This window comes from Bombina bombina, chromosome 2 (assembly GCF_027579735.1).
Source record: "Bombina bombina isolate aBomBom1 chromosome 2, aBomBom1.pri, whole genome shotgun sequence".
In the NCBI taxonomy this organism is placed as follows: Eukaryota; Metazoa; Chordata; class Amphibia; order Anura; family Bombinatoridae; genus Bombina; species Bombina bombina.
Genome location: NC_069500.1, coordinates 943584011 through 943608549, shown reverse-complemented (window position 1 = coordinate 943608549; position 24539 = coordinate 943584011). Strand labels below are relative to the sequence as shown.

Below are 24539 nucleotides of genomic sequence, written 5' to 3'. Positions count from 1 at the left end.
AATTTAAAAAAGCCCCCCAAAATAATAAAAATCCCTACCCTATACTAAATTATAAATAGCCCTTAAAAGGGCCTTTTGAGGGGCATTGCCCCAAAGTAATCAGCTCTTTTACCTGTAAAAAAAATTACAATACCCCCAACATTAAAACCCACCACCCACAACCCTACTCTAAAACCCACCCAATCCCCCCTTAATAAAACACTAACCCCTTGAAGATCACCCTACCTTGAGACGTCTTCACCCAACTAGGCAGAAGTGGTCCTCCAGACGGGCAGAAGTCTTCATCCGATCCGGGCAGAAGAGGACCTCCAGACGGGCAGAAGTCTTCATCCAGACGGCATCTTCTATCTTCATCCATCCGGAGCGGAGCGGGTCCATCTTCAAGCCATCCGACGCGGAGCATCCTTTTCCATCCGAACACTAAATGATGATACCTTTAAGTGACGTCATCCAAGATGGTGTCCCTTCAATTCCGATTGGCTGATAGAATTCTATCAGCCAATCGGAATTAAGGTAGAAAAAATCCTATTGGCTGATCCAATCAGCCAATAGGATTGAAGTTCAATTCTATTGGCTGATCCAATCAGCCAATAGGATTGAGCTTGCATTCTATTGTCTGATCCAAACAGCCAATAGAATGCAAGCTCAATCCTATTGGCTGATTGGATCAGCCAATAGGATTTTTTCTACCTTAATTCTTAATTCCGTCTGGAGGACCACTTCTGCCCGGTTGGGTGAAGACGTCTCAAGGTAGGGTGATCTTCAAGGGGTTAGTGTTAGGTTTTATTAAGGGGGGATTGGGTGGGTTTTAGAGTAGGGTTGGGTGTGTGGGTGGTGGGTTTTAATGTTGGGGGGGTATTGTATTTTTTTTTACAGGTAAAAGAGCTGATTACTTTGGGGGAATGCCCCGCAAAAGGCCCTATTAAGGGCTATTTGCAATTTAGTGTAGGGTAGGGCTTTTTTGTTATTTTGGGGGGCTTTTTATTTTATTAGGGGGATTAGATTTAGTGTAATTAGTTTAAAATTCTTGTAATTATTTTATTATTTTCTGTAATTTAGTGGGGGGGTTTCTTCGTACTTTAGTTTATTTAATTGTAATTAATTGTAGTTAGTTTAGGTAATTAATTTAATTATAGTGTAGTGTTAGGTGTAATTGTAACTTAGGTTAGGATTTATTTTACAGGTATATTTGTATTTATTTTAACTAGGAAGTTATTAAATAGTTAATAACTATTTAATAACTATTGTACCTAGTTAAAATAAATACAAAGTTGCCTGTAAAATAAAAATAAACCCTAAGATAGATACAATGTAACTATTAGTTATATTGTAGCTATCTTATGGTTTATTTTATAGGTAAGTATTTAGTTTTAAATAGGAATAATTTAGTTAATGATAGTAATTTTATTTAGATGTATTTAAATTATAGTTAATTTAGGGGGGTGTTAGGGTTAGACTTAGATTTAGGGGTTAATAACTTTATTATAGTGGCGGCGATGTTGGGGGTGGCAGATTAGGGGTTAATAAATAAAAAGTAGGTGTTGGCGATGTTGGGCGCAGCAGATTAGGGGTTCATAGGGATATTGTAGGTGGCGGCGGTGTCCGGAGCGGCAGATTAGGGGTTAATAATAAAATGCAGGTGGCGGCGATGTCGGGAGCGGCAGATTAGGGGTTAATAAGTGTAAGATTAGGGGTGTTTAGACTCGGGGTTCATGTTAGGGTGTTAGGTGTAGACATAAAAAGTATTTTCCCATAGGAATCAATGGGGCTGCGTTAGAAGCTGAACGCTGTTTTTTTTTTTTTTTGCAGGTGTTAGGTTTTTTTCAGCCGATTCTTCCCCATTGATTCCTATGGGGAAATCGTGCACGAGCACGTTTTACCAGCTCACCACTCCCGTAAGCAACGCTGGTATTGAGGTGAGATGTTGAGCTAAATTTTGATCTCCGCTCACTTTTTTTGCGGCGAACGCCGGGGTTTAAAAAAGCCTGTAATACCAGCGTTGTCTTAAGTGAGTGGTGAGAAAAAAATGCTCGTTAACACCGCAAGCCTTACCGACAAAAACTTGTAATCTAGCCGTTAGTTTCTATGAGTCTATCTTTGGCAGAAATAAAAAGGTTAGCAAAGGGGTTAAACACATAGTAAATGTTCGGCTTGGGACTCACAGTGCACTTCTGAACCAGCCGCTGATCTAATCAGCAGCATTAGTTGCACTACTCACTGAAAAGCTGGTGAGATGATATGGCAGGAATGGTGCATTTAAGATGGAGGACGGTGCTTTGAAAATTAAAAACTCATGGCAATGTTTCCCTATAAAAATACAGGTTACTCCCATGAAACACCCATGGAACACCTATATATTTTGTTATGTTTGCGATCTCTATTGTTAATAAAGACTAAAATAAAAACAACTTACTATTAAAAAAACGTGTTTTTTTTTGTTTTTTTTTGGAAGTAGATTTCATTTTCATGATATTAATATTTCATAGCAGACACTAGCCACCACTTTCTAGTTTTGTTAACACTTTCAGAACAGTGAGAACTTATATCAACAATAAATAAATAAAATTCACTGTCTACTGTGTTCTAGTAATATCACAAACACAAAATCTTCCTTAAAAAAAAAAGAAAGAAAAGATTTTTAAAATCACAACAATAATTAAAATATTTAAAAAAAAAGAATAGAAGAATTAATAAATCACATACATTTATCCAAAAAAGACCGAGACTACAGCAATCTTTAGTGAAAAATTAGAAAAATACTTTTAATCATTTATGTTGAAAAATCACAAAACATAATTAAAAAATTATAGAAATGGTCACAAAACAGAAAATGCCCATACACCATACCTAAAAAACCATCAGATAAAAACATGATATATAGGTAGACCGAAAACAGCAAGTCCTTAATCCAGCACACAACGGCCCCATGCACGCCACTCCAGAGTTCCACTCCAAACTCTGAACAGTAGATAAAAAATCAAGGCAGAGTAGCAGCAAATAAAGAGTTTATTGTTTAACACAACAACAAATGCAGCAATGTTTCGATATTACTACCTTAGTCAAGGTAGTAATACCGAAAACGTTGCTGCATTTGTTGTTGTGTTAAACAATAAACTCTTTATTTGCTGCTACTCTGCCTTGATTTTTTATATAGGTAGACCGGCCACCTAGAAAAAGATGGCAGTAACAATATTTGTAAGCATCACATGAAACTACATACAAAAGAAACACAGCCTGAAACAGGCTTGACCACCTGAACCCACTAGAAATTACCATATCAAAGCAGATATGCATAGGGGATCAAAGTTGTAAAGAACCTATACAGCGCCTAAAAAATATAATACAGATAAGCAGTCGCATAAGAAGATCCTACCCTCAGATATGAATATATTGTTCTCTAATATAAACCAAATAAACTTTGACAAAATTAGTAATTCTATGGGTATGCACCATTAGCCTCATATAGGCATATGTAAAAATAGTACTTGATTTATAATACAAAAAAAATCTTTTTTGCTGGCCTAGGACTCTTTCCACCCATGGTTTTAAAAATAATTAAAATACATACTAAAGCATTATACAATAAAATACATATAAATAAAACATTGCATATATACAGTATACCCACAACCCCCATGTATTATTAATTTCCTAGTTTCACTATTGTATTGCAACAAATGCGAGTGAGTTTCGGTTGACACAATACTATGTAAATAGATTATTAACATTACATCTTCAATGTAGGTGACATTGCTGCTTTGCAAATACCGCCAGTATAAGGAAAGCATCACCAGCCACAGAGATGTATAGTAAAACGCTGCTCTATGAGACTGCCTTCAAACACTGATTTCAGCCCTTTATGAAAATTTGGCAGGCAATCTCGATCTTACGATAATTCCCTTTTGAAAATATTGCCATTACCACAATGATTTGATTATCAGGGCCTAGGAAACCTGTTACCGGGAGTGTTTATGATAAGGTCTGGAAAACCTTTTTAGCACGGTGTGCTCACCAAGGTTACCCCTGGAATTCCTAGAGTTCCTGCAGGAGGGTCTGAATAAAGATTTTTCAGCCAATTTTCATTAGGAAAGAGACTATATCTACTGCATAGCCTTGTGAATGCTCATCAGAGGCAGATTTTTTTTCCCTGTAATTTAGGTTGTTGTTTTTTTAGGTTGTACTTCTCAAAGAGAACAGGGCAAGCTGATCCTTTCATCTTTTCAATAGTTGGACTCACCTTAAACCACAAAAAGGGTGTGAATGATATACACAGCTTACTTAACCATATAATTTTGGTATTGTTGTTTGAATAGGAGATTACAAATGTTTTAAACAGGAGTTGATAAGTGTATAGACATCAGAAGGATTTTACAAGAATGGACACCTATACTCTTAAAGGGTATGCTTTTTTATTCAGAGAAAAATCACATGCTGGTTCGCGCTAAAGCAACAGGTGTGAAGTGTGGAGTCTCCTGCCATGAAGCTGTTTTGCCAATCTGTTCTTCCCTAGGCTGGAGCTTTCCCCTTCAGCGGGGCATAAAATTATCTGTCTCATCCTGGATTGTAGGATTGTGCATTTTCGGGGCTGGGGAGTGGTGTTGCAGAGACTAGTCAAGCTTTGTGCCTTTGACGAACTGTAGTCTGTGATCTAACAGCAAGAGACCTACCTGCAGGAAGGGTTGGGGATCTGTGTAAAAGGCACCACAGCACCGGTAGCCTAAAATTTCTTAACTGGGCCCACTTTATGCAGCAGGCTATTATAAGGGAAAACAGCAATATACAGAGAGCACTTCAATCCAATATTCAATATGTCAGTCTTGCTTGTATGAATCGCACAATGCTGAGCCACAAAATTAAATATTTCAATAAGTTCTTAAACAATAGTGCAGTAGATAAGGGTTTCCAAATGCTGCTTCAGTCTCAAAACTGCTGCTTGTTCAACAGCCAAACCACATCAGTTGAGTGACCCAGACTGAACTCCAAACTGCAACTGTCTATTAGTACACAAATGTGCATTTTATTCTATGTTTGTGAGTAGAAAAGTGTGTATTACAATAAATCTTTGTACCTTGATATACTACACTATTTTGGGCTTCTGTCTTGCGCTTTCAGATTGGAAGAAATCTTTTAAAAAGGAATGGAGGTTCTACTATCTTTTAACACTGGAACACATACTGAGCTGCACTCACTGTATTTCTATAACTCAGGGGGAGGAAGTGTCTGTGTGTGTGTCACCGTTGTAAACTTCTTGCTGGGCTCTATCCTTTGGGTTGTATTGTAATTAAAGGAGCCTGTGAACTGTGGGGGCATACATACAAAATTATCCTAGTGAAGACGTCTACAGTGAAAGTTTTTTTTATCGCTTTTAAATACTCCCCCTACTTCCCTCATATCCCAGTCATTCTTTGCCTTTCCTCACAGGAGGTTGGCAGAGAAGTGTCAGAAGATTCGGAGTAGTTCCTTATGAAGGGTATCTACTCTTCGAAATGGGACTGGAGTTTTAAGTAGTCTTGTCAGCCTCTCAGTGAGAGCATTGACGAATGTTAGAGTCTGGAGATGCAGGGAGAGTCTTTATGTGAACCCATCCAGACTCGTATTAACAGCTCCTAAGCAATTGGTGTTGACGAGTTTCACTGCCTGCTTCCATCACTCAAGTCCATGTCAGGAGCGATGCTACAAGATTGTCAAACTTGAGAGGCTGTGTTTCTGTTCCACGGCATAGATTCCTGTAAGATCGTTTCATTTTTTTATACACATATGATAAACCAAGAAGACAGGGTCACAGTGTGGCTCCTTTTATCTGTATGGAATCAAGGGTTAATATCTCCGGAGGGGGATTATTGAACAGGCGTGATTAATCACTTCATTTTATTTTATTATAATTATGCTGCAACATGTGTGAGATGAGGCTCAGGCACGTGTTGGAATGTACAGGTTTTACTTTGTTTTTGGAAGCTGCACAAACTGAAAGGCTTGACACGCTTTTTTTTCCTCCTATTATAGCAGGGGCGGTCCTGCATTGTGCACCACGTGACCAGGTGTGGTCACACTGATTTCCTCTTTCCTGACCTTTTACTGGAGAAGAAGCAATTTCTCTGTTTGGCCTGGATCATAGGAGGTGGTGAGTGCCCCAGCCATTGGGGGAATAAAGGTGTCGTTTTATCTTATTATTTAATAGTCCACTTTATAAGTGCAAGCTATGGAGGATTCTGATGCGTTAGAGGGTACTCCCTCTTTACCTAAGTCTAATACCTGTCTAAATTGTGAGGAGGCCACGGTATACCCGCCTGCTCAATTATGTTAAACATGCCTTGATAAATGAATCATGTCAAAGAAAGTTAATATGTTTGATACCACTGAGCCGTCCACCTCTGAGGAGTCTTTGTCCCATGAGGTGCACACCCTACAGTCATCTCCTAATACACATGCAGCTTCCCGTAGCACTCCTAATCCTCCATCTGGAAGGGCCCTTTTACCGCCAGACTTTACTGAGCAGTTACAAACGGCAGTGTCTGCGGCCTTTAGTGCTTTACCTCGCCCTGCTAAGCGAAAGGTCAAATATTGCTATCCTTCCCAGGGGTCATCTACTAGCTTATTGGATTGATCTGATACAAGATTATCCGATGATGAAGATGCCTCTGATACTTCAGAGGGTGCTCTTTCTGGGTTGGAATCTGCTGCCTCTAAGCATCCAACTGAGGAGGAACCAGACTTTAGATTTAGGATTGAACATTTATGCTTTCTGCTAAAGGAAGTTTTGGCTACTTTAGAGGTTCCAAAGCCTAAATTGCCTGAGGAACCTTTGATTCCTAAATTAGATAAGGTCTACGAGGACAGGGTTGTACCACAGACTTTCCCGGTTCCCGTAAAGATGGCGAACATTATTAAGAATGAATGGGTAAGAATTGGTTCTTCATTTTCCCCTTCTTCTTTTAAAAAATTGTTCCCGATTTCGGACTCTCAGTTGTGAGTTATGGGGTTCCATTCCCAAGGTGGATGGCGCTATCTCCACGCTTGCTAAATGCACTACTATCCCGCTTGAGGATAGTTAGTCTTTTAAAGAGCCCATGGATAAGAAAATAGTAACTCTGTTAAGAAAGATGTTTCAACATACGAGATATTTGTTTCAACCGGCAGCAGCTGTTCCTGTGGTTGCTGGAGCGGCTACCTACTGGTGCCACTCCTTATCTGAGTTGATCGAGGTGGAGGGTCCCCTCGACGTGATCCAAGAAAGAATTAAGACCTTGAGGGTGGCTAATTCTCCACAAAGCCCGAGCAATCCAAGGGGACTTTGAAACTGGCTCATTCCTAGAATAAAACCAAGCAGAACAAGAAGCCCGCCGAGACAAAGTCGCATGAAGGGGCGGCCCCCTATCCGGCTCTGGATCTTGTAGGGGGCAGACTGTCACTCTTTTCAGAAGCTTGGATTGGGGATGTGCAAGACCCGTGGGTCCTGGAGGTCATCACCCAGGGATACAGGATAGGTTTCAAGTCTTATCCACCCAGGGGCAGATTCCTCTTGTCAAACCTGTCTTCAAGGCCAGAAAAGAGAGGCTTTTCTAGGGTGCGTGAGGAATCTCTCCTCCCTCTGAGTCATTGTCCGGTACCTCTTGCAGAAAGAGGTCTGGGATACTTCTCACACCTTTTTGTGGTCCCAAAGAAGGAGGGAACTTTCCACCCGATTCTGGACCTAAAGTGCTTAAACAAATTCCTATCTGTCCCCTCGTTCAAGACGGAGACAATAAGGTTCATCCTTCCCTTAGTTCAGGAAGGACAGTTCATGACCATGATAGATCTGAAGTATGCTTACCTTCACGTTCCAATACACAAGGAACACTAAAAGTTTGTAAGGTTTGCGTTCCTGGACCAGCACTTTTTTTTTTAGTTTATTGCACTTCCGTTTGGTCTAGCTACTGCTCCAAGAGTTTTTATGAAGGTTCTAGGGGCTCTGCTAGCAGTGGCCGGAACCAAGGGTATAGCAGTAGCACCATACTTGGACAATATTCTGGTTCAAGCACCATCCTGTCGTCTGGCAGAAGACCATTCAAAAGCTCTTCTATTTCTTCTTTGATCTCATGGATGGAAGATTAAAGAGTTCTCTTATCCCCAATACCCAGGGTGAAATTCCTGGGTACTACTGGGTACTATAATAGATTCCATATCCATGAGGATATTCCTTACAGAACAACAAAAAATATTGGTGCACATCCAACCACTTAAGTCCACTCTTTCATGGCATATTTGTATATGCTTCTGTCTGCCAAATATACTTACATAGCTTCTAATAAGATTGGGATAAACATCTCGCAATAATATGAGCTTATATTTGTGCTGCAAAAACAAATATACTTCTATCTGCTAAATATACTTACATAGTTCAAATAAAATTGGGATTAACATCTTGCAATAATATTGACTTATATTTATGCTGCAAAAAAAATTTTTGCTTTAAAAAATGCCTTTAAATGAAATGGTGATATTCCTTACAGAACAGAGACGTTACAGGCTAATTTCCGCTTGTCTTGCCCTTAAGGCCCTCTGTGGAACGGCGATCATTCGGATCTGTCTCAACAGATTTCTCTGGACAACCGGTCGAGAAAATCACTCTCCTGGTGGCTCTGTCCAGATCACCTGTCCCAAGGGACATCCTTCTTGAAAGTATCCTGGGAGATTGTGTCTATGGGCGCAAGTCTTTCAGGATGGGGAGCTGTTTGAGGTGCCAGGAAGGCCCAGGGCCTTTGGACTCGAGAGGAATTCCTCCTCCTAATCAACATTTTTGAACTTCAAGCGATCTTCAATGCTCTGAAGGCTTGGCCTCTTCTGGGTTCGTCCCAGTTTATCAGATTCCAATCAGACAACATGACCTTGGTGGCTTACATCAACTATCAGGGGGAAACAAGGAGCTCCTTAGCAATGAGGGAAGTATCTCAGATTCTGGAGTGGGCAAAGGCCCATAACTGCTTGCTGTCAGCGATCCACATCCCTGGTGTGGACAACTAGGAAGCGGATTTCCTCAGCAGACAATCCTTTCATCCGAGGGGAATGGTCTCTCCATCCGGAGGCGTTTGCGGAGATTTGCAACAAATGGGGGACGCCGGAGATTGCTCTCATGGCGTCCCGGCTTAATTCCAAGCTACCCAGATATGGGTTGCGGTCCAGGGATCCTCAGGCGGAGCTAATAGATGCATTAGCATTGCCTTGGAAGTTCAAACTAATTTTCATTTTTCCGCCGTTACCACTTCTCCCTCGTGTAGTTCCCGCATCAAGCAGGAGCAAGCTTCAGTGATTGCTCCATCGTGGCAGCGAAGGATGTGGTTCGTGGACCTGGTGGGGATGTCCTCATCTCCTCCATGAAAGTTACCTTGTCACAGGAATCTGCTGAAACAGGGTCCCTTTGTTCATCAAAATCTAGATTCTCTGAGGCTGACTGTGTGGGGATTGAACGCTTAGTCTTTGCCAAGATACGTTTCTCTGAGAGTGTTATTGACACTCTAATTCAGGCTTGTAAGCTCGTCGCATCTATCATAAGGTGTGGAGAGCTTACTTCTTCTGGTGTGAATAACGTGGTTTTGCCTGGCATAAGGTTAAGGCTGCCAAGATTCTTTCCTTTCTCCAGGAGGGTCTGGAGAAAGGCCTTTCTGCCAGTTCCCTGAGGGGACAGATTTCAGCCCATTCTGTTTTGCTACACAAGAGGGTTGCAGAGCTCCCTGACGTGCATTCCTTCCTTAAAGGGACAGTCTAGGCCAAAATAAACTTTCATATTCAGATAGAGCATGTAATTTTAAACAATTTTCCAATTTACTTTTAACACCAATTTTGCTTTGTTCTCTTGGTATTCTTAGTTGAAAGCTTAACCTAGGAGGTTCATATGCTAATTTCTTAGACCTTGAAGACCACCTCTTTCAGATTGCATTTTAACAGTTTTTCACCACTAGAGGCTGTTAGTTCAAGATAACACTGTGCTTGTGCACAAGAAGTTATCTGGGAGCAGGCACTGATTGGCTAGACTGCAAGTCTGTCAAAAGAACTGAAAAAAGGGGCAGTTTGCAGAGGCTTAGATACAAGATAATCACAGAGGTTAAAAGTATATTATTATAACTGTGTTGGTTATGCAAACCTGGGAAATGGGTAATAAAGGGATTATCTATCTTTTAAAACAATAAAAATTCTGGTGTAGACTGTCCCTTTAAGTCTCTGATCAGGATCAGACCTGTGTTTAGATCTAACGCACCACCTTGGAGTTTGAATCTTGTTCTTAAGTTTTTGCAACAGGCTCCGTGCGAGCTTATGCATTCGGTTGACATTAAATTATTGTCCTGGAAGGTTATTTTTCTATTGGCTATTGCGTCGGCACGCAGAGTTTCTGAAATGGCTGCCTTGCAATGTGAGCCTCCTTATCTGGTGTTCCACACTGATAAGGCTATCCTACGTACCCACTTGGGTTTTCTACCTAAGGTGGTGTATGATCGTAACATCAATCAGGAGATTGTGTTTTTTTTCCTTGTGTCCTAACCCTCGTTCAAAGGAACTTTTACTTCATAATTTGGATGTTGCTCGAGCTTTGAAGTTTTATCTTCAAGCTAATAAGGATTTTAGACAAACTTCTTCCTTGTTTGTTATCTACTCTGGGAAGCGTAAGGGTCTTAAGGCTTCTTCGACTTCCTTATCTTTTTTGGTTGAGGAGTGTTATACGCTTAGCTTATGAGTCAGCGGGACTTAGACCTCCTCAGAGATTACGGCTCATTCCACTAGAGCGGTAGCTTCCTCTTGGGCCTTTAAGAACGAGGCCTCTATGGATCAGATTTGTACGGTGGCTACCTGGTCCTCCTTACCTAATTTTTCTAAATTCTTTTTTTTTTTTTTATAGCTTTATTTATCAAATTTTTCAACATATAACAAAACCACAAAACAAAAAAAAATTTTTTTCTGGAGACGCAGCTCCCATAACATCAACAATTTAGTGGAGGCACAGCAGATTTTTTCAAACCTACAACAAAATAAAAAAAATGAAACAAAAAGGTTAAGCATATATTCCACAAAGAAAGGAAATATTTGGTGGAGACACAGTTCCCATATCAACAATGATTTAAGGGAGACACAGCTCCCACTTCATCCCTATATTCATTATAGATACCTCCACTTAGGACTCGAAGATATACAAACAACAGAGAAAAAAAAAAACCCACACTGAACAAGAAAATGGGAGAAAAAATCTCTCCCCCTCTCTCCATCCCCCACAACCTCCCCCCCACCACCACTACATGGCCCCCGCCCGACACCCCCCACTGGGCCGCTCCAACCAGCTATGCGGTTCTAAATTCTATATATTTGATGTTTTTGCTTCAGCTGAAGCATCTTTTGGGAGAAAGGTTTTGCAGGCTGTGGTGCCCTCAGATTAGGGTCCGCCTCCCGTTATCATTCAGTGTCCTCTAGAGCTTCGGTATATTTTTCCCAACAGTAAGGAATGATGTCATTGACTCTACTCATGTTAAGAAGGAAAACATAAATTATGCTTACCTGATAATTTAATTTCCTTCTGTATGAGGAGAGTTCACAGGCCCCGCACGTATACTCTGATGGGCGGACTAAAATTTGTTTTCTATTACGGCACCATTTATATGCTGATATTTCTCCTACTGTTCCTTGTTCCCTTGGCAGAATGACTAGGATATGAGGGAAGTAGGGGGAGTATTTAAGCCTTTGTCTGGGGAGTAAGGAATGATGCTGTGGACTCTCCTCATACAGAAGGAAATGAAATTATCAGGTAAGCATAATTTATGTTTTTGACATCTATTTGAAACACAGCTGGGACAGTAAAGGAGTTTACTTGGCATTTGGATCAAGTCTTGTTTTATGAAAACCTAAGTTGCAGACTTTTCCAATCTTAACGAGTCCATTTTGGAATTATTTGTTAGTGGGAATAACTTATCTAATGAAGGATAAAAGGGACAGTCAACTCCAGAATTTTTGCTGTTTAAAAAGATAGGGGGCGGAGCCTACTATCAAAGTGGCAGGATGCGTCTCTGTGAAGCTCCTGAGGTTTAAAGGAATTTTTACAGGTTACCTGCGGTAAATCTTCAATATTTTATATAATTCTGAAACTCTTTATAACTGGAATCTGATAGATGCTCAATGTTGAGGATCTGACTGTGCTCCCGCCTTTGCTCTTTGAGACAGCTAATGTGACGAACTCTTACACAGACTGGGAGCCATTTTGTGACTTGCTGAGTGTATGCAGCATGTTGATTTCAAACAATGAACTCTGTGTCGACCGCGAAACATAGGTCTGGAGCTGCCGCAATATAACCCCCCCCCCCCCAAACTCTGGGGTTACGATATCCTGAAATAGGAAAAAAAAATATTCTATTGGAGGGAACCATCTACCCTAATAAGACATCTAGAAACAACTTTAACAGCGACACACCTGATTTTAATACTGAAAATGGAAGGACTTGACAGATGGGAGCGGCAGATTACCCAGCTCTTGAGTGACCACTTTAGAAGCCTAGAAGAAGAGCTGTGCAGACTCCTTATAGTCTCACAATCTGTTTCAGGTACACCTCTGGTGACAACAGACCGCTCAGTGGGGGAGCCTCATAGCGGATCTATACCTTCCACAGCAGACCCGGCTTGTGTAGAGAGCCCTCACTTCTATGTCCGGATGGATTACATAAGGGCCGCCTTCAAAAGTCCTACCCCTGCTCTAGAACTCCAGTTTGTGAGATCTTTACCACCGGGAGCCCTGTCTGACAATGTAGCGCTAGTGCTGCCCGCTCACCTATAGTTGGAGCTTGAATATGTGAGAGGAATGGAGACTCTCCCTGACCTATTACAGGAATACTTCTCTCTGCCTAACACCCATGGGGCAGTTGGAATTGATGCAGAGAAGATGACCTACTTTTAAATCCCCAATACTGGAGCACTTGCACTTCATCGGAGAGGTCGATCATGTTTGTTCACTCCTGGCCTCTGATGTTAGGGGAGGTAGCTGGGGAGGAGAGCCTCGTAATATAGAACCGGAGATCATGAGCCTACACTCTGGGATAGTCATCCGCTATAGATCGCAAACTTCAGTTGATGCAGGGAGCAAACCGGGACGAGAGCTATGTCCTGTGCCTGAGAGCCAGATCCTTTTGGACACATTGAGTCCCTGGGGCCGGCAAATCTTTCATCCAGGGCACAATATCACAATCGGACTCTCTAGCACTGAGCGCCATGGAGTAGGCTAAGAGAGTTATGTATACCAGGTCCTCCCCACATTAAAGCATACATGGACTATTTATTAACCATCAAGGTAAACACAAAGCTCTGGTCAGTTATAATGTGCTTTTACAAGCAAAGGGGAAACATAAAGGTGAACTGTCCATATTTATTCAGCTATATCCCAATCAGTGTGAGTGTTAAAGGTCTATGCTTAAGACTGCCATATTTATGAGGATTTTTAGTCTGAGATTGCATTAATGGATAGAAATTGCCTATGCACTCCAACCACTATATTTAATGTACATATATGAGTTAAATTTTTTTAGGTGTAGCAGTATTTTACATATATATATGTGTGTCTCATATGGTTCACAGATAAGTTCCTATAAATGTATATAACACCTCTGTTCACGGTTTTAGCTAAGTTAATGCAGTTTTGGGTTATCAATATCCTACTTTATGCTACAATACCCCTTAGCATTGCATTTATACTCTGCAGCCTCCATCACATTTCGGTTAGATTGGAATTGGGTCCATATAGTTGACTAGTGAGTGAAACACAGTATAGTTACTCTATAAACTACTTGCTTTATTCTTACACATGCTATTTACATGGGTGCAGAGCTTCACTTCTGTTTATGGAAGCAGTAACCTATAGTACAGCCTCACAAGGTTACCTTGCAAGAGCTACAGTGACATTAAAGGGACAGTCTACACCAAAATTGTTCTTATTTAAAAAGATAGATAATCCCTTTATTACCCATTCCCTGTTTTTGCATAACCAACACAGTTATATTAATATACTTTTTACCTCTGTGATTACCTTGTATCTAAGCCTCTGCAGACAGCCTCCTTATCTAAGTGCTTTTGACAGACATGCAGTGTAGTCAATCAGTGAAGACTCCTAAATAACTTCACGGGAGTGAGCACAATGTTACCTATATGACACACATGAACTAACACTGTCTAACTGTGAAAAACTTTCCAAATGCTCTGAGCTAAGAGGCGGGTTTCAACAGTTTAGAAATCAGTTTGAGCCTAGCTAGGTTTAGCTTTTCAAAAATACCACCAAGGGAACAAAGCAAATTTGATGATAAAAGTAAATTGGAAAGTTGTTTAAAATTGCATGCCCTATCTGAATCATTAAAGTGTAGTTTTGACTTTACTGTCCCTTTAAAGCCCCAACCCCATAGAATAGCTACTCTAGAATATCAGCGATAAGCTCTTATGCACAATATTTATATTAGATGAGGTGTATGTTGCTTTATGAAAGTTATATATTATTCCACTTAAGTATACCTATATTTTCCTAATGTTGGCTGGTGTATTCTCGCATTATGTACTACTGGTGTGCTATCTGCGGCCGAGGTGGCACGCCTTTAGTCTTATTTTGAAAGACCATCAACATCACCAGCTGTAGGAAATCACTCATTATTAAGGGTTTTTAGCATATGGGGTTCTTTAATACTCTAATCCTCTGAAGTTGAGATTCATAGCTTGGGATTCATAGCGGAAATGTTTCTTAATACAATGATGTAAGCAACTGTTTATAAGAGAGACTTCATCTTACACCTGCCGATCTGTATTTTTAGACCCTATAGAGTCGCTATGATACAATGCCAATTATAATTAGGCCTTTAAGGGTGGTTCCCTCCATCAATTCATACATTTGTTAACTATTATCTACTATATCACTACATGTTATTACTTTTTTCATAATATTTCAGATGATAATATTCCACTTAGTTCCAGGGTCCAAGAGTACATAGAAAAAGGAGGTTTCACTATGTTATATCCAATTATATTGTTAACATACTAGTCAGGTATGGTTTATATTTCTGCTCCTTTTGTTGTATTGTGTATGCAAGATACGTTCATTATATATCACAACCAGTTATTGTATTTGTTCACATCACATATACGCCACAAAAATAGATTATGGCTATAGAGCATCTTTATGGTGATGATTATGTGTTTTGTTAACTACATATCCTTAAGTTGTTGCCAGACGATGTTGATATGTAAACCTGTATTCTCTGCATATGGATATATATCATGTCTTGTACATTATCAAAACCTCAATAAAAGTAAAAAAAAAAAAGAAGATAATCCCTTTATTACCCATTCCCCAGTTTTGCATAACCTACACAGTTACACGTTTTACCTCTGTAATTACCTTGTATCTATACCTCTGCAAACTGCCCCCTTATTTCAGTTCTTTTGACAGACATGGATTTTAGCCAATCAGTGCTGACTCTTAGGTAACTTCACGTGAGTGAGCTCAATGTTATCTATATGACACACATGACCTAATGCCATCTAGTGGTGAAAAGCCATCAAAATGCATTCAGATAAAAGGTGGCCTTCTATGTCTAATGAATTATCATATGAATACCAAGAGAATGAGATCAAAGCAAAATTAGTGATCAAAGTAAATTGGAAAGTTGTTTAAATGACATGTCCTATTTGAATCATGAAAGTTTATTTTGGACTTGACTGTCCCATTAAATATATTTGATATAAGGATAGACTGATTTCAAGGCAAAGGTCCAATTAATTTGAGAGTTTCCTTTGCTGTTTTAAATGTTTCATCTGATTGAATCACTAGAGCCTCATAATTTAAGTACATTGTAATATTGTTTGACTTGTTAAAAATCTTGCAGAGCGAGTATTATTGATATCTGTATAAGACCAAACTAATCAAGCTTACATATACTGAAGCCTGTATTTAAAAAAAAAAACGATTTCTTAACTGTGTAAACTGAGCTAGGGTTTAATTTAGAGAGTTTATGGAAAAATAGTTACTGAATAGCATAATGCCTTCTAAAAATAAGCATGGGGATAAACCAGCTACGATGTATCTTACCATTAGAAAGACCTCAACTGAATATAGACAATTCCCATGATAAATGTCAGCTAATTATAACTTCTCAGATTTCAGAGATTTTGATCCCCAAAATAGAAGTACAAAATGATACACAATTACTTTCTCAAGAAATCAAAAATAATCAGTCTAGACGGAAGAATCTGATCAGAGAATTTAAGATGTAGAGGATGTACATTCTAATATGGCTGGTAAGATATTAGAAACAAAGTAAAGCTATACTTTTAAAATGAGAAAATATTGAAAAATGTTCCAGGAGGAAGAATTTAAGATTGATAGGGCTTCCAGAATCAATCACAAGGATTAATTTAACTTCCAGAGATGTTGGATCTTTCTAAAGAACAGGGCCTTTTGTAACAGAAAGGGTTCACGGGATTAACGCAATGAGAAGTAAAAGTTATGGAAAAGATCTTCCCAAGCCAGTAACATTTATGAATTTTAAATCTAAAATGCAAATTGTTAATGCCTATAAGCAAATTGGAAATCTTTAGTTTTTGGGATTTAAAATATCCATTTATCAAGATTTTCCAATTGAAACATTAATGGCTAGGAAGTATCTTATACCGGCATGTAATGAGCGTTTGTGATTTTTCTGTTAAAGTTCTGTTGCTTATTTTTTTAGAACTCAATCTTGACACTTTTTTTTTCTCTCTTTGCTTTCAGTGGACTTTTTTTGGTTGTTGTTTTATCTTCACTTTGCATTACCTACGCACAGTGGATTTTTTTCAAAATAATTAACGCACTTAAGGATGCACTTTTTTATTGTTGAAGAGCGCCCTTTTGTTTTTTTTTCTAATATTTCTGTTTGGCTCAAATAAATTTAAAAACATTTTGGAGGAGAAATGGGAAGACTTTTTGGTTAATAATAAAGGGGAAATCAGGAAATAATATGGGAAATTATTAAATCTGTTATGAAAGGGGAGATTATTGCATTCACTGCACAATCAATAGAATAGATTTTTTTAATATCAATTTTTACCTGAAAAACTTTTACTTTGAAATAGAAACTATTTGAGCGGCATATCTAGTACTTCCATAAGAGAACACTTGGCAGATGATAAGGAAATTGAGATATTTTTGTCTCAACAGGCTTCAAGAGATATTAGAAAGTTAATTAATTGTATGGGTTTAGTTTCTTGATGATTTTTCAACAATGGTGTTTAATTTAAGGGTTTCCTCTTATTATTGCTTATGTATGTGGAATTGTATTGAAATAAAATAAAAAATGAGAAAAAATAAAAATGAGAAATTAAACTTGGGAAAAAATATGTGGCCCGGTAGCATCCAGCAGTGCAGAGGAAAATGATTGGCAGAAAGGAGGTTCACACTGGCCTTGTTTTTTTCTGAAAGCAAACATTTGTTAGAATGTTTCCAGAGCCAATAGAAAATAATAATTAATTTGTGCTGTATAGATAAATTACTTTTTAATTTATTTATTTAAAGGGCCATGATACCCAAATGTTAAAACACTTGAAAGTGATGCAGTATAACTGTAAAAAGCTAACAATAAAATATCGCCTGAACATCTCTATGTAAAAAAGAAAGATATTTTACCTCACAATTTCCTCAGCTCACCAGAGTAAGTGCTGTGTAAAGTTATACTTCAGCGGCTGTACACCCAATTGTAAAGGAATTTAAGCAGCATTCAGTATGCCTGTCCCGGGAGTGAGCTCATACACACTCGTGTTATTTCCCTATTCAGTTTAAGGAAGTTTACTATGAAATCTCACGAGAGTTAAAGGGACAGTATACACTCATTTTCATATAACTGCATGTAATAGACACTACTATAAAGAATAAGATGCACAGATACTGATATAAAATTCCAGTATAAAACTATTTAAAAACTTACTTAGAAGCCGTCAGTTTGGCTCTGTTGAAAAGGCAGCTGGAAAGCCCACTGCAAGTGGCAAATAAGACACTCCCCCCCCCTCCCCCTTCTTTTGCATATGAAAAGACCCTTTATACAAACAGCAGCAAGCTGGAGAAGGTAGCTGACCGTATTCACATAAAACTTTGGGGCTTGGTTAGGAGTCTGAAAATCAGAGCAATGTTATTTAAAAATAAGCAAAACTATACATTTATTTAAAAAAAACCTTTATGGGCTATATAAATAGATCATCTACAAAACATTTATGCAAAGAAAAAATGAGTGTATAATGTCCCTTTAAATCTCATGAGATCGCAGTAAAAAGAGTTCATGACCTCAGCACTGTTGATACTGATTGGCTGCAGTTCATTTCTTTATTTTTATTTTTCCACCTGCAACTGGACAACTTTTACAAAGCACTTACTCTGGTGAGCTGAGGAAATTGTGAGGTAAAATATTTTCCGGTAAGCTTTTTACAGTTATACTGCATCTAGGGTTGCCACCTTCAATACAGAAAAATAAGGGATGCCTGCCGCAGCGGGGGCCACACCCCTCTGGGCCACGATGACCACAGGCACGATGATGTGCCATTGGTGTTAAATCACAACTTAAAACATGTTTTTCATATGCAGAAGAAGGGGGGGGGGGGTGTCTGCTTTTTTTGCTACAGAACCACTTGCAGTGGGTGTTCCAGCTAACCTTTTTAACAGTGCTAAACTGGGATCTTCTAAGTAAGTTTTTAAGTGGTTTTATACTGGATTTTTTAGCTCAGCATCTGTGCATATTCTTCTTTATAGTAGTGTCTATTACATGCAGTTAAATGAAAATTGGTGTATACTGGCCCTTTACGTATTTAGAGTAATTTATCATTAAACTAGAATGTCACTTTATTGCATTATATTGCATCTCTAATTACAATTGTAGGGAATGATAAATTTAGGGAAATTTTTAAGGAAACTTGGAAGCCAATGATATATATATCGGTATATGAAGAATAAGCCATAAAGGATTGAGAAGCCCAGGGATTTGGCATGCACTGTCCTATAGCATCTGTCTACCACAAATATCCACTTAGCTCCTAAGCTATGGTACACATATATACGCATCCCAGCCCTATTCAAAATCATGCAAAGTAGCACATATAACAGACCTGTGTCACACTTTCCCAGGCATGTATACTGTTGCAGGGAACAATATAAGCATTTATTATCTCTGGCAGTCGTATTATATATTTTGTGAATTGCTAAAACAAATAAAAAGGTTGGTCATGTCAAGACTAATTTTGCAACAAATCAATTCCCTATCTGGTTGCTGGCAAACTCCTTAGCAAGCATTGGGCAAAAAGAGTCAAGAAACCTATACACACTGGAAAAATAGTAATTATTTAGTATAATTTTTATATTGCCTTTTTGCTTAATGCTGCAGTCTTCCATGCTTTTTGTTTGTGTATTATTTAAAGACAATCAATGTTGTGCTGTATGTCGCACATCCTGTCACAACATTAGATCACAAGATCACACACTTTACTTTCACGGGATACCAACAACTAATGCTCCAGAAGTAAACAACTATACAGATAAACATTGGTACCGGAACGATCCTACCTACAGCTACACATAGCAAGGTAAAGGCAAAGCCACAATTACCACAGTTAAACCCATTCACTGCTAAATAAGCCCTGCACATCAGCTGCCGGACGTCCTGGAAGCAAAATGGTTAATTGTCACATCCTGCTGTGCACCAAATCATTTAAGCTGCTTTTTAACTCACCAGTTGTGTGCAATTCATTTTATTATTAATTATAGTGCCGGTCCCCCGCCAGCCAGCGTACTCAAGACACCGGGTGCAAATCCTCTCTCTCGTCTCCCTTCTACTCTCTCTGCTTGAACTGCTTCCCGCCACAACAACACTACCAAGCCCCACCACGCCCACCACTCACTCCATGCCCATCGCCTCTGCACCGCTTGTCACTGGGTCCTCCGGACCCCTACCAACATGGCCACGGTGGCTGCCAACCAGTAGAAAATACAGGACAAACCCCGTCCTGTATTGATTCAAAATGGGACGAGCTGTTTTAGTCTCACATACGGGACGATTCCGTATTTTAAGGGACGGGTGGCAACCCTAACTGCATCAGTTTCAAGTGATTTAGCATTTAAGTATTATGCCCCTTTAAATCAGAATTATCAGGTACATTTTCTGTCATGAAGGACAGAAACTGAAATCTGATACTGTATGAAAATAATTTAGTTTAGTTTTTGTTCTTTGTTGATCGGGGCTGGGTTTATACGATGACTCCCACCAAGCTTATCTGTGTTTTTTGTTTGTGCATTTGTTTGTTTGTTTCTTTATTTTTTGTGTACAGGGAACTTTTAACTTCTGTCTCTTGTAATGTAATGTAAATGCTTTTATTGATATGGATCATGCTTTTTATAAAGAATAACATTTCAGTAGTCCATTGTATACAATTTCAGATGTATGTTTTGAAGCTTTTTTATTTTTTTGTCTGTTCCAGTTGTTTATAATCATGTATTATCAGAAAAGTAATACTGGTAATAGGTTTTTCTTCCATAGAGCTACAAATGTATTTATTTATTTTTTAGGGTGCCCTCTGGGATAGAAGGTATGAAGCAGCAGGAAACTTGCAACAAGATCATGGCTAAGTTACTTGAAGATTATTCTAAAATCTTTGATTGTGAAGACACTGTCAATGATGAATTGTGGGAAGATACAGCAAGAATTATTACAGTGAAGGTAAGTGGATTAGATGCCAATTGGTAGGTGTATTTCAGTATGTTTTTAAAGTGATATTACACTAAAAAAAACTTAAGTTAAATTTGTTTAAAGGAACAATATACACTAGATTTTTCTTTGCATAAATGTTTTGTAAATGATCCATTTATATAGCCCATACAGTTTTTTTTTGCTTGTTTTTTTGTTTTTTTTAGAAAATAGATAGTATTGCTTATTTTTAAATAACATTGCTCTGATTTTCAGACTCCTAACCAAGCCCCAAAGTTTTAGGAGAATACTGACGTATACCTACTCCAGATTGCTTCAGTTTGTGTAAAGGGTCTTTTCATATGCAAAGGAAGGGGGAGTGGGGAGTGTCTGCCATTTCCCACTTGCAGTGGGTGTTCCAGTAACCTTTTAAATAGAGCTAAACTGGAAGCTTCTAAGTACGTTTTTAAACGGTTTTATACTGGATTTTTATATCAGTATCTGCATATTATTCTTTATAGTAGTGTCTATTACATGCAGGTATATAGAAATTGGTGTATACTGTCCCTTTTTCAAACTAGAACGTAGTTCTGTGCACAACTCATGGACATATTGCTCATTGACTGATAAGTACAATTCCTAAAGACAGTGAATTCCCCCACAAGTTTTTTTTTTCTCTTCTTATGCCATACCTGTTACTTCAATGTAGGCGTTTGGGGTTCATGGGATGGGTTAATAACCGTTCAGGAGGTTTTAGAGAGGCAAAAAGAGGTGTTTGGCCCTGTAGAGGGGAAATTATGTTGTGAGTAATATTTAAAGGATTTTGTCAAGATGAAAGTTGTATTATTTACTATTATTTTTGTAGTTTTCAGAATCTGGATATTGTTTTCTGTCATTGTCATAAAATCTTTTTTTCAAAATTTACAACAAATTTATGTTTTTTTTAGAAGAACAAAACAATGTATTGTCTGCAAATATAAATGTACAGTTGTTTCCAAATAAATGAATTTAAATATATTGGTAACAGGCATTGATCTACATCCAAAGTTGTACTGTATTTAATTTAAAGGCAATGCCTAATTTCTAAGTACATAAATGCAGTTTAGTAACATTTTTAAAAATGTCCTTTCAGTTGTATCCAAAATACATCCTGTTTTGAATAAATTCTTGTTCATATATGTGATGAAAAATGTTTGATTTTGTTTACTTAATTGTACCTGAAAATAATTACCTTAAGTTGTTTAAAACATAAGAACAATGCAGCTATATTACCTTGTACAGTCATTCTCATTGCCTCTCACCCCAGTCATTCTCTTTGCCTCTAGTGCAAGGAGGAGGTGAAGTAATTAGGTGTCCTGATTAAGATTCTTCTATCAAGATTTTTTAATATTTTGAAGCCAGGGCAGGATTGCTCTGATCTTCCATCACAATTTGGGTATAGCTGTACTCCATGTTAGTCTCTCCAGCAGGGCGGTGGTAGCTTTAAAGCAGTTAGGAACTTGTAAAGTGGCTTTGCTGCATTTTCCTAACATGTTGCTGTCCTGGTATAGAAAGCCTGAGTAGGTTTACTCTGTCTTTCTTTTTAGACAGGTCGCTGTGAGGAGTGGCATCCTCTCATGCTATGTGAGTCGTCTGACTGCCGGACGGCTAGAATGCAGGTAAGTGCCTTTGTTCTTCTGGGGCTAGAAGGATGGCACTGTTGGGGTTAAGGACCCTCTGCTTTTAGTGGGACAAATCCTTATGGATACTTAGGGCAGTGTGCAGGCACATTAGTCATGAGACTTGGAGACCTAGAGGTTAATCTCCTTCATAGCAAGGAAGGGGTTAACTACATTCGAGCTTAGATCTAATTTTAGTAGTTGTTTTCTATTCTGGAATGGTCAGCTTGGGCAGCCTCCTCTGGTAGTGACTGAGATGGTCTAGGTCAGGAGGAAGTGCGTATGGCGCTATATCACTGAGTTGGGGTAATTCTATTCTGCTTTTTTAGGAAGCGGAGCGATGCTCTTTATACTTTTTTACTGTATCCTGCACAATTTTGTATGTTGTAGTTAAGTGTTTTTTTGTGTGGCAGGATGAAGTGCGATGTTACGTGCTTCATCTCCATGCCGTCTTCGTGACCCGTCTCCTTTCTTCTCAGGTAGGAGAAGCGACATCTTGGACTGTAACTTTGTTTTGATGACCCCGCCTCTTTCTCCATTCGAGAGTGGAGCGGCGTTGCTATTCTGAACAGTCCTGAGAGATCATAGTACTGTGAGGCAGAGTTTAGCAGATTTTCATTCATAGTTTCCGCAAATCAGGCTCTTCCTCTGAAATTATGCAAATGGCAGCCTGTATAGAGTTAGTCTGTTTGGGCTTATTCATCTTTAGTTTTACAGAGTCTTGATTTCTAATTAACAAGGCTTGTGGAATATTTGTTTTTATTTCCAACTGTGTAAATAAACATCCTGCTTATACTTGGAGTGGGATTGGGCTGTATTTTATGCTATGTTACATAGGTTCCACATACATATCCCTTGCTTATGTTAGATTTCCTTCATTTAAGGAAATATCATAATCCAATGAATAATTGTTTTACTAAAGAATGGAACAGAGGTCTGTTATTAAATATATTTTTATAATTTAAAACAAGCCTATATAATCTTAAAGTGACAGTGTCATTTTAAATATTTTTAATTAATTTAATTTCCAAATTTTTATTTTTTTTATTTTTTTTAGCTTCATGTCTCCCTGGATGATGCTGTCTAGGCTAATGCCACAGCTTCTTCTCAATCATCCTAAGCCTTTTCTTTCATGTAATTAGCAAGAGTCCATGAGCTAGTGACGTATGGGATATACATTCCTACCAGGAGGGGCAAAGTTTCCCAAACCTTAAAATGCCTATAAATACACCCCTCACCACACCCACAAATCAGTTTTACAAACTTTGCCTCCTATGGAGGTGGTGAAGTAAGTTTGTGCTAGATTCTACGTTGATATACCATTACCTCTGCTGATTTTCGTTTCAGTACTGGTTTGGCTTATTTTCTGTGACACTCTAAGCTATGGTTGGGCGCTTTCTTTCATGTAATTAGCAAGAGTCCATGAGCTAGTGACATATGGGATATACATTCCTACCAGGAGGGGCAAAGTTTCCCAAACCTTAAAATGCCTATAAATACACCCCTCACCACACCCACAAATCAGTTTTACAAACTTTGCCTCCTATGGAGGTGGTGAAGTAAGTTTGTGCTAGATTCTACGTTGATATGCGCTCCGCAGCAGGTTGGAGCCCGGTTTTCCTCTCAGCGTGCAGTGAATGTCAGAGGGATGTGAGGAGAGTATTGCCTATTTGAATGCAATGATCTCCTTCTACGGGGTCTATTTCATAGGTTCTCTGTTATCGGTCGTAGAGATTCATCTCTTACCTCCCTTTTCAGATCGACGATATACTCTTATATATATACCATTACCTCTGCTGATTTTCGTTTCAGTACTGGTTTGGCTTTCTACAACATGTAGATGAGTGTCCTGGGGTAAGTAAGCAAGCTTATTTTCTGTGACACTCTAAGCTATGGTTAGGCACTTTTTTATAAAGTTCTAAATATATGTATTCAAACATTTATTTGCCTTGACTCAGGATGTTCAACATTCCTTATTTTCAGACAGTCAGTTTCATATTTGGGATAATGCATTTGAATCAATCATTTTTTCTTACCTTAAAAAATTTGACTTTTTCCCTGTGGGCTGTTAGGCTCGCGGGGGCTGAAAATGCTTCATTTTATTGCGTCATTCTTGGCGCGGACTTTTTTGGCGCAAATTTTTTTTTCTGTTTCCGGCGTCATACGTGTCGCCGGAAGTTGCATCATTTTTTGACGTTTTTTT

At 38.7% G+C, this 24539-nt stretch overlaps 1 protein-coding gene across 6 annotated transcripts in view; it reads left to right on the top strand.

Moving 5' to 3' along the window:
- FAM13A (family with sequence similarity 13 member A) overlaps nucleotides 1–24539 on the top strand; it is a 775968-nt gene that overhangs the window by 259825 nt on the left and 491604 nt on the right. For all 6 annotated transcript variants that reach the window (XM_053703428.1, XM_053703423.1, XM_053703425.1 and 3 more), the window contains one exon: nucleotides 20561–20711. In XM_053703428.1, the coding sequence (XP_053559403.1) occupies nucleotides 20561–20711 (151 nt within the window). The remainder of the gene's footprint in view (nucleotides 1–20560; nucleotides 20712–24539) is intronic.